This window comes from Camelus ferus, chromosome 31 (genome assembly GCF_009834535.1).
Source record: "Camelus ferus isolate YT-003-E chromosome 31, BCGSAC_Cfer_1.0, whole genome shotgun sequence".
In the NCBI taxonomy this organism is placed as follows: domain Eukaryota; kingdom Metazoa; phylum Chordata; class Mammalia; order Artiodactyla; family Camelidae; genus Camelus; species Camelus ferus.
The window spans coordinates 12,959,589-12,974,616 of NC_045726.1; the positions used below are offsets into that span (position 1 = coordinate 12,959,589).

Consider the following 15,028-nt stretch of genomic DNA (forward strand, 5'->3'; position numbering starts at 1 on the left):
GGTCACTGTGAGACACTTCACACATCCAGCTAGGATCCTCCAGGCACATGACAGTAAGTGAGTGAAATAAGGAGGAACAATAAATCAACATCAGGGAAAACACAAAACACATCCTGACCTTTGTGAGACAGTCTGTTCTGGCGGGGAAAAGAATGTAGATGGTGGGAAGTAAGTTATCACCCTACAAAGCCAGTAGGTCAACCCAGGGGAAGTCTAACAAGAGACACAGCACTGCCTTTAGCAACAACAACAACAGCAAAATGGCTAAGAAGGTAGAGAATGCTGAGGGCCAGAAATCAAAATCCTTGGGAAGAACATGCCTGCATCTGTCCTCTTGTTCTCCTTCTAGAAGAGAACACTGAACTATGATGTCACAGTGCCATACGTCTACCACTCCTGCCTAAAGCAATAAACACAACCTTTGAGCTTTCCAGAGCACAAACATTTAAACAAATGGAATAGCACAGCTTTTTCCTAAATTCTTAAAAATCAGAAATAGTATTTCACATCTTTCCTGTGCTGACCCTTCCAAGAAGCCCGCAGCCAATGTTGACTGTGCCCCTCTCCTGCCAGGCAAGGTCCTGATGGCCTGAAACTTTAGGAAATATGACTGGGCTTGACCATCTTCCCAACTTGACTACAAGCTCCCCAATGACAAGAATCGTCCCTTTTCCTCCTTCCATCTCTCTTCCCTTTGACCCTCCCTGACTCATCCCCTAGCTCCCAGCCTAGAAGGTACTTGAGAAATACCAATACTGTCAATCAACACGCACATATTATTTAATAGAAATTTGAAGATTACTTTTCTTTTCATTAGATACTCCCTCTGTCCTTTATTTCCTCTATCCCTTTTTCCAGCAAACTTCATGCTTCCCAGACAACCATTTTTTGCAAGGGAATCGATAATCACTCCCCAAGCTCACTCCTCACACACACATAGAGCTGATTCTTGGTTGGTGGCTGGTAGACTTGGTGTTCTGTCTTCAGTCTTCATTTAAAGATTGGAGGATTTAAACTGAAGCCACTGGTTCTGTTTCCTTGCAAGATCATCTTGCCCCTGTCAGTATGAATCTCCAACCGCCCTTTCTCAGTTACCTCCCCCAAATGTTTAGAGGTTGCCTTTCTTAATCCCTTTGCTTCAACCCAGCCCTAAATGACCACCTTTCTACCCTCAATTCTTGCCTAGATTATTAGCCTCCTTCACAAGTTAGGGGCAAGTTTCCGTGCTGCCTGCAGCCCACTTATAAAAAATATGAGCTTCTATCCTAGGCATGTTTGTAATGTTCTGTAATTTTCTTATTATGTCTAGAGCTTATCAGTCCTCTCTCCTACACATTCTGGTCTTCTCTCACCCCTTTTCCCTGTCCGCCCCCTTACACCCCCCACCCCCGACAAGACATGAACTGGTTTGCCAGCCGGTTTACTCTTGCTTTGGTCAGCTTATTGTTTCAACCTAATTACGAAGTTACAGGGCTTGAATACACAGTTTATTAATTTCGAGGCATTCACGATGTCTCCCTGTTGAGTGTAGTGTGTGTAGGTGCGCATGTGTGTACCTATGGCAACTAACACTCCTGGAGTTTGCAGTCCAGCTGGTAACTGAAAAGATGGAGTCGAGGTTAATTTGTGCTACTAGAGAATCATGGTGTTAGTGGCATAAGGAATGCTAGTCTCTGATTTTGGCATTTTACAGACTTGAAAACAGGTAGCCCAAGGTCAAAAAAACTTGACCAGGGTCACAGAGCCAATCAACAGAGGGACTGGGGCCACATTGTCATATCCCAATCCATCAGGGCCCTTCCACTGCTATATGTCCCTTCTCAAGGACGTCCACATACAATCAAAATGCCTCCCAGACCTGTGAACACACATATGCTGAGAAGATGGGGAGGTACTGTGCATGTAGCTTGCAACCCAGAGAATGTGCTGTTAACATAGCAGTAAAACTACTATAATGAGGTAAATTAGAATCCAGAGAGACCACACTGCTCCTCCTGCCTCTGCTGCCTATTCCTCCCCATATCACCTTTTAAAAAAAGGAAAAAAAGAAAAAAAAAGAAAAAAAGAAAGGTGGCTAGATTCCCCAAAGCACCTTGTTGAGATACCCATATGACTTCCCTTTGGTCTGATCAATACAAAGTTATCCCTTAATTCTGTGAAAATAGCTTGTCCACACATCTGTGCACACACAGTCACATACGCATATAAAACATTGGCAGCAGGTACTTTTAATTTGCTGGAAAATATTTCTAAGAAGTCAAACGGCTCCAGCCCAATGAGCATGCCCTCCGATTGGCTGGCCAGACCAGTTGAGGGACCTGATTGGTCCCTGATCCTGAGGACCGATAAGAACGGCTATAAAATCCCTGGGTGCAGCTCTTGGGCCCCCAGTTTGCAAAAGCCAGAGGTGCAAGAAGCAGCGACTGCAGCAGCAGCAGCAGCAGCAGCAGCAAAAGCGTCCGCAGAAGCAGCAGCAGCAGCAACAAAAAGCCCTCATCAGATCCTCACCTAGGCTCTCCGTGTATCCAGATCCACATCTTCACTCAAGCCGGGAGAGGGAAAGAGGAAAGGGGGGGAGGAAAAAAAAAAAAAAAACCCCAACAACTTAGCGGAAACTTCTCAGAGAATGCTCCAAAACTCAGCAGTGCTTCTGGTGCTGGTGATCAGTGCTTCTGCAACCCATGAGGCGGAGCAGAATGATTCTGTGAGCCCCAGGAAATCCCGGGTGGCAGCTCAGAACTCAGGTAAGCGGCAAACCCAGGACCGGTTTCTCCCCCCAAAGAGCTGTCCTCATTTGCCTCTCGCTTTTGCAACTGTGTCTGTGACGGCTGATCTTGATAATAAACGTGCTTCATGCCTGGTGGCAATAAACTGCCAGTGTAATCCAATAGCCTTAGGAAGTGGGGCTCCTTTGTTTAATAAATTGCATGCAACTAACGAAGAAGCTAAGCGCTCTGCTGAGGGTATTTCATTGCATAAGCCTAGCCTGATTGCCTGAAATCTGGCACGTACCCTCTTGGGGGGAGGGCGGGGAGGGGGCGGGGGAAAGGCTTGAATGTTGGCATGCTTCAAAGCACTCTCTATACTTCCCAGAAGCTGGAGCTGATCTTAAGGTGAGACGTGACTTGTCTGATGCGGTCCCTCCTCCTTCACCCTTAAGACCCTATAACTTGACTTCCTTGCCCCTTCAGAGAACGCAGAGGAAGCTCCCTCTGCGGACTGATTTACGGAGCCATAGCCCTCAAGTCTGACAAATCCAGGGCAGATTCAGAGGAAACCCTACACATCCCACCCCCCACCCGCCTCGACACTGCTCCTTCTGTCCCTCCCGGCTCTCTCGGGCTCCATTCAGTTCCCATGCAGCCCCGTGGCCAGAGAGCCCCTGGGAAAAAAAAAAAGAGTATTTGTGAAACGTAGCGGCAATTTCTCCAAGGGGGAGGTCTCGCTCTCGTCCTGACCCCGGGAGCAGTTAATTGTGTATTATCTTGGCCTCTAAGGGAAAAGAGTCCTTAGGAAGCCGGCATGGATACCTCTGCCTTTCGACTACACTTGTCCTGCTCACTCCCCTCCCATTCCTGCCCTCTCTCCCCCAACTGCCAGCAAAGATGGGTTCGCAGGTGTCCAAATGCTGCAGACGCCGCTCCCCTCGGAAGAGCACAGGTCCCTGCCGAGAGGAGAGCTTTGCTTCACTTCCTTTTGTACTTAGTTGCTATAGAGATGCAGTGATTCACAATGCGAGCTTGCCTAAAACAATAGCAATCCTAATGCATATTAAAACTGCTTAAAGCAAAGTTATAATTTGAACCCGTGGAAATATATAATTAGGGAAATGACTTGTAACATCCCAGAGGCTGCGGGTGGGGGGAGGGGGAGGGGCCGCCCAACCGAACCGTGCTTTTGATCTCAGCGGAGAACCCTACGGTATGAAGGCTGCAGATCATTTCTTGCCGAGCTGCCTGCCAGAACACCCCTCTTCTGTAGGAGAGAAATTACTTTTATGGGAGATCTTATCCAGAATGTAGAAAGCCTCATGCAAGTTCTTTGCGGTTTTCTTCCAGTCTTGCACAAGGGGTGCCTTGGCCTTGTTACTCTACACCTGTGTTTCTCTTTAAAAAAAAAAAAAAGAAAAAGAAAATGTCTTTTAATATGAGAGAGATTATGCATACCTCTAAGCACTGTCCTATAGTGGGGGGGTTGAGATGGAACAGGAACAGATCAGATTTCTTCCTGCCAATACGAAGGTAAGTTAAAAGCCCTAAATCAGAAGGGTCTCCAAGTGGACCCCTGGCAAATTCTTCTCTGCCATTTAGACTAAAATTCCATCCTGATTAGTCCAGAGTATATTTTTCCAAAGCCAAATGGACTCCCTGGCCCTTCCTCCTCCTAAATTGGACCATCAGCCCCTGACTTCTGCCTCCCCACGCTTTCAGGCTTCAAGTGATGCCCTTTGATTCTGCAGGGCTGCTTCTGAGCGCCATGCAACCCTGCAGACTCCAACCTTACTTCTCCAGCCACCGACACTGTGTGTGATGGTGAGGCCAAGAGAATGCATCTCATAGGGAAGGCACATTCCCTCTCCTCCATGGCCTCTGGTTCTTCTAAGCAAAAGGGATCTACCTCTCCCCTCTCTTGCTCGCCCTCACCCCGCTCTGAATGGATCTGTCTGCTCGCCCCATCACCCAACTTCTCGGATAAGTTCTTCTGACCCCTTGTCCTTGAATTTTGCCACCCCACCAACTTGATTCCTCCAAAGCGCCCTCACTGTGTGACCCAGATTGGATGCATTTGTCTCTTTCAGCCGAAGTGATTCGCTGCCTCAATAGTGCTCTGCAGGTTGGCTGTGGAGCTTTTGCATGCCTGGAAAACTCCACCTGTGACACGGATGGGATGTACGACATCTGTAAATCCTTCCTGTACAGCGCTGCTAAATTCGACACTCAGGTAAGAAGACCTTGACCCTTGCTCCCACTGACTGCTTGTCTTTAACAGTGTATTAGACTATCGTTCTTAAGAACCAGCATTGTTGGGAACGGCTCTCGGCTTTTCAGCCTCCCCATTCTAAATTCTCATCTCCAACATGTGTGTACACACTCACTTTCGGCCAGGAAATAGGTTCTATATAAGACTCCACCCACGTAATGCACCATTGTAACATGCTGACAGAGGCTGTCTTGTAAGGGGAGGGGTGATGAGCAGAAAATCTTTGCCTCTTCAAGAGGAAATAAAAACGTTCTTCTAACAAAGAAGTTCTCACTGTATGACCGAGCATACTAGCTTGTGATTTGAGTTAGCAACTCTCAGTGCTGAGAGTCCAAAGCCATATTATGGCTTTTTTTAGGCTGAAGGGTGCTTGATTATGGTTTCTCTCTGTTTCTCATCTCATTTCATTTCTATGGGGCTCGATTCTCAAGGGAGTCTAAGAGAGTAGGGACTTTTTTCTGTATCCAGGGTGCAGCAGACAGTTTTCCCATTGCAAGGACATGCAGATGGCTGTGACCTCAGTGCCAAGACGAGCCCCTTTAAGCTCCACCTATTCGATGCCCTGTCCTGTCTCGTGTCTAAAGCTTTTCCTCCTACCCGCTTCCTCGGCAGGGAAAAGCATTTGTCAAAGAGAGCTTAAAGTGCATCGCCAACGGGGTCACCTCCAAGGTCTTCCTCGCCATTCGGAGGTGTTCCACTTTCCAGAGGATGATTGCTGAGGTGCAGGAGGAGTGTTACAGCAAGCTGAACGTGTGTAGCATCGCCAAGCGCAACCCAGAAGCCATCACCGAAGTCGTCCAGCTCCCCAATCACTTCTCCAACAGGTACAAAATGAGTCCACTTTTTGGCAATTAGCAGGGGAGGGGGGAGTGGTTGGCTGGCAGAGCCAGCCACGGAAAGGGGGTTAAATTGCCACAGTCACGCTCTTATTTTAGCTTGCAGTCTTCCCAGCATTTGCAGGGGAAAAAAAAATATGTTTGTGATTGGTTGTGACAGCTTAAGCAGCCTGGATTTTTTTTTTTTTTCTCACTGTTATAGGAAAAGTCTTTCCATGCAGTTAATAGAAAACTTCATCTGCAGAATCCCTGGGTGCATTTTCTTTGTCGGTTTCCTTCCATAAGCCTGAAGGGAACTGTGAAGTTTACGGAAACGAGCTTTTGAGATGTCAAATTTGGCTGAAATCATGACTCTGCACAGCACAGTTGGCCATTAGAAAACCCTTGGTCAAATGTCATAATGCAGACTTTTAAAACTGCATGTATTTTGAGTCAGTCCTCAGGCCAATCAGATATTTCACTCGATAGCCCAGAGCAAGCCATCTCCCTTAGCTGGGACTCCGGTTTCCTTTGTGCAAAGTGAAATGGCTGGACTAGATGAGTGTCATGTTCCCTTCCAGGTCCGTGTTATCCCATCCTCCTAGTCCAAGAATTCCTGGAGTGATGATCTGGTGACTACCTGGGTCACGTTCTCATCTTGTATTCTAAAATGATCTAAAGCCACTGAGCTGGTAATATCTGAGCATCGTGCCTTTCTGTGGCCCTGCCCCACCGTCTTTACCAGCCAGGAGTGAACACTTAATAAGTGAGATGACAGGCATCCTCATTCCATGGCCTAGAAAGTTTCCCGGCAAGACCTGGGCTGCCCCGTCTGTGGTGGAGTTCAGAGAGGTGCTGTCAGGGCTGGCATGGCGGCACGGCAGGAGTGGTCCAGACTGGTCACATTCAGCTACTGTGATGTCCCTACTCCCAGTCCTGAAGGGCTGTGATTCTTTGACTCTCCAGCCAAATTCTCAAAGATCAGACTTACCTGATAAATTTCCTAGCCAGGTGCTGTAACCCTTCTTCACATAGTGGTGACAGCTTAGTCCTTCTGGGGTTTACCAGTGAGTTAGTCATGTACATACGTGCAGCTGGAAAACGGGGAAGTAGTTCCTCCTTTGGGAAAGGTTGAGGCCTCTGACATTAAACTTTGTGAATTTCTGATTCACTCTTAACTACAGATCAGTGCTCTTCAGAACCTCATGTCAGTTTATAAAACTCATCTGTGCTCCTTGGAAGTGGTTGTCATGGTCCCGACTGATTTTCTCAAAACAGGAAAATCAAATCCAGCATTTATCTCAAATGGCCTGTGTCTTTAACATTGACCTTGGTCTTAATATTCTCTTAGGAAGATTCTTATTACATCTGGAGAGAGAGAGGAAAAAAAAAAAAAAAACACCTGGCTGATTGTTGGAGACTCCTTTCAACCTAAGAAAAAGAAATAAAGATTCCTAGGTTTGACAGGAGCTAGGGACAAAGGATGTGCTTGTGAGCTAGCCTGTGGGGGTGGATGTTAGCAAAGTCATTATGATAGCGTTAGATCTTTAAGGATCCAGTGACCATTCATGATCTGTACTAAGACATGTAACCAGTTTTGAGATGCTATTGATGCCTCTATTTCAACTGAGGTAGCATCTTCCATTATGATGGGAGCGGTCCTACAGAAGGGAATATGCAGATTCCGGAATCGTGATGCTTACCTAAGAAGAGACAGGTTATAGGAGCTTTTAATCAAGCCATTATTCCTTTCCATAAGTGCCTTGTTTTCACCATTTTTAGAAAATGGTCACAAGAAGTCTTATTATCTCCCTCTCTCATCATAAAGGAATCACACTTTTTAGGAAAGTGGGGGAAACGATCCTCTCTTGAAGTCCAGAATAATCCATGCACCTCTTACCTTTCTCCAGTTATTTCCCTTCAGCTGGCTAATATTATTCCTGCCCAGGACTGGAGATTTCCGGCTCCAGGCTGGGCTTGATTTGCTCTATTTAAGCTCCTCGCTCTCCTGAAACATCCTGCTTTCCCAGCCTCTGTCCCACCAGAGATACGCGCTAAGTTGTGCCAATTGGCACAGAATTGCGAAAGGAAGTAGTTACAGGTTCATTCCACCTTCCTGTGACTTATCTAGCATGAGATTCGGGCCTGGGAGAATCCAAAAGCCTGTGACTGGACCAGGAGCCAGAACAGGGAGGTTTTCCATGACAGAAATGCTCTTGGAGGAGACAGGGTAGCCAAACTGCCCCTCTGGCTGAATCTGCAAACTAGACCTTCAATCATGAGGGAAGCAGGCAAAGCTGATCAGGCCAGCTGGGCAGTGTGAGGCTTGGGAAGAACTGAGACCAATCCAGATCCAGAGCGGGAAACCTGACGAAGCTTTCAACTCTCTAGGGCATGGATGGGGAACAGGAAACAGAAGAATAATATTGATCAAGGGAAACAAAGGACTATTTATAAACCCTCACACAGAGCGTTCCTAGGCAGTGTGTGTGTATTTGGGTAAGCATGGCTGAAACAGTACCTACGGACAATATCTGATCTTATTCTTTACCAAGAAAAAGAGAAAAAAAAAAGAAGTCAGGGATGGGATTTTCAGAGGGGGAAGAAAGAAACACATGCTTTCAAAGATCCTCCCAGGCTGGGTGACCAGAACACCAAGTCTTTGCAACACACCCCACTCCCCTCCATAAACATAAAGTAAGGAATCTTCTTAATTAGTAACCCTTCCTGCAAAAGATGGGCCTTAAACAGAGCTGCACTGTTTTTTTTGTTGTTGTTGTTAAATTGAGGAGGAACAGAGGTATCGAATCTCTAGAAGCATAGAATGTCACAGCTGTAAATGACCATAAAGTTTATCTAGACTAACTGCTCAATTTTACTGATTAAAGAGCAGAGGCCCAGAGAGGGGACTGACCTGCTGAAGGTCACACAGCCCTTGAGTGGCAGAGTCGGGCCTAGAACTCACGCAGCCCTGAGCCAAGCTATTTGATTTCTACTTCGAAAATGGCAGCCAGTAATACCGGTAGGAAATTGCCGGCATCCAAATATGGAATGCCAAAATGCCCCGCCTGGCAATCAACAATTAAATCTGTGTACATTCCTTCCTCAAAGAGAAAGCCCATCTCACCAACAGCTATAGTAACATTGACACTTGGTCCAAGACAGTGATCAAGAAATACATGACAATTGCTAAGTCAACTTTTGCTGGAGACACAATCTCTTCAGTAATCTCCCTGAGGGGCTTAGAGATAAGAAAGGTCTGTCTCATTAACCCACACAATCCCAGAGGTCAAGACCATGGTCCAGCCCTTAATGGAGAGGCATGGGGTTAACCTATTCCTCACTCAGGCAAACGGTGTTGACACCAAGGCAGCCTGATAGGTTTCCCACATTTGAGGGAGCTGCTGCTGGAGCCAGAGATGTTTTCTACGCCAAGGGCTCTCTTAGTCTGCCCTTGCTGTGAGCGAAGGTAAGGGTAGATTTAGGGGGAGTCGCTAAGAACAGTCAGGCTGGCAGGAGTCATTCTCAAGAAGCACCAAGGACAGGTGGCTCATCAGAGCCAGCAGAGAGAGCAAGAGTAAGGGCAGGTGCTCTCAGAGATGGAGAGGAGGCGCTTTGACAAAGTGGGGCCAGAGGAATGTGTCTGGCCTCAAAGAGGTGAAGCTAGTTACAGAAGCTTCGTTTCCTTTTTAGTGCTAGACTTCTTCATCCAGGCGAGAGCTTTCAATGTCGATCTAAGGAAAGGCTATCTTTCCCACCCCATTTGGAAGATTATTTGGTGTGAACAGTTCTTTCTAGAAGTAGAAAGATTCACTTGTAAGTTATGAAGTTCTTGTTGGGGGGCAGGAAGGCAAGGGGTCAGAAAACCTTGTTCTCTAGGATCTAATCAGCCTATGAAACAGACACGGAGATCCAGGGAGCCACGTCCTAGCAGAGTCCAGGCGTTAAGAGATGCCTGGGGATTTATGTGTGTGTGCAGATGTCTGAAGCTGTTGGTACAGAGTTTATTCTCAGTTTTTCCAAAACCATTTTTCTCCCTATTTCCCCATCCAAGTGGGATCTGCTTTGATTCATGTGCTCTATAATTCCGAAGGGTTGGAAAATGTGTTCCTGTGCCAGGGAATCCCAATTTTAACAACGGCTGGATATAATCCTCCCTCCCGGGAAGGGTAGAGCCAGGACTGTGTCCAGGATCCAGACTCAGCATTGTTCCCTCCGTCCCCAGCTTCGCGTGCTCCCTCACAGAAGGCGGGTGGCTGGGCGTCAGCATCACACTCCACTCCATTAACTGTCCATCCTTGAAAGGACCTCTCTAGGGGGTTAAGTTATTCTGGAAAGATGTTTGATCCTGTCCTCTGTGAGGTGAGTTAAAAATAAACAGGTTTCTTTTCATGGAAGATCTTGTGGCCCAGCGGTCCTCGGGCTCCTCTGACCAAAGGGTCTCTCCACATAAATACTGCAGATCACCGTCGTCAGGAGAGTCTCCAATTAGTGAACACAGAGCTCGTGGGTTTTGACAACTGCAGGCTCACGATGGAGCAAATGCATCCCACCTCACATTGGAAAGTGCCTAACCAGTCTTCCCAAAGAATAGGACGAGCAATTTATATGCATTAAACATTAGACAGTTTAATCCTTTCTGAGCATAACATTTAGCTGCAGTGTTCAGGATACTTAAAGAACTTGCTCCAAAGATGAAGGTAGTGTTATCCACAAGGCTTTTTTTTTTTTTTTTGGTAAAACTTAACCAGAAGATCTACAGATAATTTTTCTTTGGGGAATTGTGACTTACTGGAGAGAACTCTATTTTGAAAGCTGCATTTCCTCAGTGGCCACAAAATAAATCAACAAATCAATAGTGAGTGGGCAGTATAGCCTCATGACACAGGTCCATGAAGGATGCAAAGAATAAGGACACACATCCTGCCTTCGATAAGTTTACAGTCTCATCAGGAAAACAAAAGCATCAATGGATTGTCAAACGCTGACCTGTGTGATAGTAATCAAATATCTATAAAAACATCCCCAAAATGAGGAGGCCAGCAAAAGCTAGAGCAGTGGGAGAGGCTTCTTGGAATTACTGAAGCATGAAACATTAAGGATCACCAGTCTTTCCATTTAAATACCCCATCCCCTGGCATTTGGCCCTCTGACTGCAAAGATACCTCTACAGGAAGACTGAAAAGGGGGCCAGGCAGTATTTTCAGAGAGGCTAGCCGAGTGTATGAGAGGGAACTTAGATTGAGTAGAAAAATACATGACACTGAAGACAGATCTCCTTGAAAAATAGAAGTGCAGTCAGAATGCGTACTCATAGGGACATACACCTGCACACACCCCCCCAAGACAAAGGAAAATGGCAGAGAGGCATCAAAACAACTGCAAGTGCCCACCTTCATGTGACTAATATGTCAGTAGACATATTAATGACGATTAAAATGGGACAAGTGTTGCTCACTGTTTGACTAAGTCCTGCTTCAACCACTAGCCCATTGTGTCACCTCGGACAAGGCATTCAGTTCTCCCACCTTAGTTTCTTCTCTACAAACCGAGATGATGGAGTGGTCATTAAATCTTCTCCGCAATTCCATCTAGCTCCATGATTCTCAGTTCCCCCAAATTTTAGACATCGCCATGAGTCTCCTCTTCGAAGTACGGCCTCACTCTCCTGAGCTCTAAACACGAACGTGGCGCTGTCTTGCATTGAGCGGTCCACCCAGGAAGTACATGCACTCACGCTAAGAAGACACTGCAGAAAGGTTCAAAGCCAAAGCTGGTGCGCCCTTTGTGTTTGATTGGTCGGGCCGTTCGGGATGGGTGTTGGCTGGAGCTGGGTCTGGCCTTGCGCTCACGGAATGACCGTTGCCTATCTTCTCTTTGCCAATGCAGATACTATAACAGGCTTGTCCGGAGCCTACTGGAATGCGATGAGGACACCGTCAGCACAATCAGAGACAGCCTGATGGAGAAAATTGGGCCCAACATGGCCAGCCTCTTTCACATCCTGCAGACAGACCACTGTGCCCACACACACCAGCGAGCTGACTTCAACAGGAGGCGCGCCAACGAGCCACAGAAGCTGAAAGTCCTCCTCAGGAACCTCCGAGGTGAGGTGGCCTCTCCCTCCCACATCAAACGCACCTCCCACGAGAGTGCATAACTGGGGAGAGGTAGTCACAGCCTCACCAAACTACTATCATTTTAAGGGTGTTCACGCACCAACTTTGAGTGTACTGTGCCTGGTTTGATTTTTTTTTTTTAAGTAGTTCCTATTTTCTATCCCCGTTAAAGAAAATTGCATGAAACTAGGCTTCTGTAATCAATCTCTCGACATTTTGCAATGATGGCATTCCCACAAACGGAACATGTGTGATCTTTCTGCCTCTCCTCAGGAGAACGTAGCCTCTTTTGTCACTTTCCTCTGCCATGTCTTTCCCCAGCTCCCCTCCAATAACTCTCAAACACAGAACATTCATGGAACTCCCCAGTCATTGTAATCTGAAGACGTGGAGCCCTTTAGAATGATTGCCCCAGTAGAGTTAGCAGATAAGAAGCAACTTAATTTAAATGCATGTCTTAAACACTCATAAAGATGTTAAATGGAATTCGTGTTATGAATCTGTGCTGGCCATGGACGAATATGAATGTCATATTTGAATTTTTGATCTCTCATGAGCTAGTGTCTTACGGTCTTGATCCTCCAATGTCTAATTTCCTTCCCAAGACATTTACCAAATTGCTCAAGCCTGGCTCTCCACCCAGACTTTGAGCCTGCATCTTCTTGCATCTAGCGAAAAACAGAAAGCTAACATCTCTATGTACTGTAACTGCTCAGAGCTTTAAAAGTATCTTTAACAATTGTCTTAAAACCAGAGAATCTTAAGGTCTAACTGTGGAATATAAATAGGTGAAAAACTAATGTACTGTACATAAATTCCAGAGGACTCTGCTTAAGCAAAGCAGTATATAATAACTTTATTGCATATAGATTTAGTTTTGTAACTTAGCTTTATTTTTCTTTTCCTGGGAATGGAATAACTATCTCACTTCCAGATATCCACATAAATGCTCCTTGTGGCCTTTTTTATAACTAAGGGGGTAGAAGTAGTTTTATTCAACATCAAAACTTAAGATGGGCCTGTATGAGATAGGAAAAACCAACAGGTTTCTCTGAAGGACCCCAGGCAAGATGTTAATCTCCCAGCCCACCTCAACCCAGAGGCTACTCTTGACTTAGACCTATCCTGCAACAGCTCTGTCACATCCAACTGAGAATTACAGGAACCAAAAAGAGCATCCCTTTGGGCTTGGACCACCTAGAATGTGATAAGGCCTGCTAAACCTTGGGACGTGGCAGTTTTCCACTCACCACCTTTCATCAGAGCCTGGAACTCCTGGCAACCTGATGATGGGGTGGGAGACTTTCCAGTAACTCAATCAGGAATGAGTCAATCAGCCTTTGGGTCTTTAGTTCGGGGGACTTGGGGCTGAGGGGATATAAATAACCCTGGGCTGTCCAGCCTTAATAGACTCCTCTTACATTTTTGTCCTGTAGCACGCTGCCTGCCAAAGTAGTCCTGGCAGCTGGGCCATCTCTGTAGGATTGCAAAAAAAGAAAAAAGAAAAAAATGAAAAAAAAAAAATGAAAGAGAGGGAAAAAGAAAAAAGCTGGCGATTTGATCGTTTCTGCCGTGATGTTTACAAGATGGCGACCACCAAAGCCAAATGACTAACCTATCTATGAACAACAGCAGTTTCTCAGGGTTACTGTCCTTGAACCCAACAGTCCCTTAGGAGCATCACTGCCCACCAAAGGTCAATGTCGAGAGAGGAAGAGGGAGGAGGGGTAGGACTGCAAGGGCCACTCCAAACTCGCTTAGGTAGAAACCATTGGTGCTTGACTCTCACTAGGCTAAACTCAAGATTTGACCAAATCGAGTGATAGGGATCCTGGTGGGAGGAGGGCGGGCACATCTCCAGAAAAAATGAAAAGCAATACAACTTTACCACAAAGCCTTTAAAACCAATAACGTGCTGCTCAAGGACCAAGAGCAAATGCAGCAGACCCAGCAGCAGAACAGGCGTTGCTGCCTTTGTCCCCACACAGCCTCTGAGCGTGCTGACATCAGATTGTTAAGAGCATTTTTATACTCAGAACTGTCCCATCTCCAGGTCCCCAAACATATGGACACTGCCTTAGCCTCTTGGAAATCAGGTAGAGCATACTCTAAGTTGACTTCTCCTGTCCCTCCCTCGCCCATCCCTCACCCCCAGGCAAGGCTGGCTTCTCCAAACCAGAAAAGCTATCAAAGTGTGTGTCTTTTTCCATTTTGCAAACCCACTAAGCCAGGACCCCAATGCGACAAGTAGTTCACGAGTATTTCTAGCAAAATTCTCTCTTACTTCCGTCCAGTAGATTCTCTCTCTCTCTCTTTTTTTTTTCTGCTGTGACCTCTTCAAACCGTGGTACCCCTCTTTTCTTCCCACAATAATATTTATATATGTATCTACAATACATATATCTACACATATGGAAAGAAGCAGTTCTCACAATGTTGCTAGTGTTTGCATCTTTTTTCCCCATCCTCCTCCCTCCAACTTCCCCTTCAACTTCCAAAGCTTCGTCTTGTGTTTGCTGCACAGAGTGATTCGGGGGCTGACCTAGACCAGTTTGCATGATTCTTCTATTGTGATTTGGTTGCACTTTAGACATTTTTGTGCCATTATATTTGCATTATGTATTTATAATTTAAATGATATTTAGGTTTTTGGCTGAGTACTGGAATAAACAGTGAGCATATCTGGTATATGTCATTATTTATTGTTAAATTACATTTTTAAGCTCCATGTGCATATAAAAGTTATGAAACATATCATGGTAATGACAGATGCAAGTTATTTTATTTGCTTATTTTTATAATTAAAGATGCCATAGCATAATATGAAGCCTTTGGTGAATTCCTTCTGAGATAAAAAATAATAAAGTGTTACGTTTTATTGGGTTTTTTCCCCCAATGTCTTTCATTGTTATTCTTTAAAAACTTCTGGAATGAGACTTTCTGAACATGAAGTTAATGGCTCATTAGTTTCTTTAAAGTCACTAATTAAGCACCAATATGTAAATGAATATAGTGTAAATCAACATTTTCCAAATTTCCTTACAGCCATTCAGTGGCTTCCATTACCCTTGCAGTAAAATTGCAACCCAAACTCCTTACAACCCTAGAAGCTTT

At 45.6% G+C, this 15,028-nt stretch overlaps 1 protein-coding gene across 1 annotated transcript; it reads left to right on the forward strand.

The window, feature by feature from the left end:
• Positions 1 to 2,379: 2,379 nt before the first annotated feature.
• On the forward strand, positions 2,380 to 14,810 carry STC1 (stanniocalcin 1). The gene is made up of 4 exons (XM_006187830.3): positions 2,380 to 2,744; positions 4,799 to 4,941; positions 5,593 to 5,804; positions 11,685 to 14,810. Exons 1-4 carry the CDS (start codon positions 2,627 to 2,629, stop codon positions 11,953 to 11,955), a joined length of 744 nt encoding a protein of 247 aa, XP_006187892.1. The 5' UTR covers positions 2,380 to 2,626; the 3' UTR covers positions 11,956 to 14,810.
• Positions 14,811 to 15,028: the final 218 nt, after the last annotated feature.

Excerpts from the sequence above, each read along its gene's own strand:
- STC1 (XM_006187830.3), top strand. The coding sequence starts at position 2,627 with ATGCTCCAAAACTCAGCAGTGCTTCTGGTGCTGGTGATCAGTGCTTCT. Across the intron at positions 2,745-4,798 it reads GGTGGCAGCTCAGAACTCAG|CCGAAGTGATTCGCTGCCTC; the intron begins GTAAGCGGCAAA and ends TGTCTCTTTCAG. Across the intron at positions 4,942-5,592 it reads CTGCTAAATTCGACACTCAG|GGAAAAGCATTTGTCAAAGA; the intron begins GTAAGAAGACCT and ends CTTCCTCGGCAG.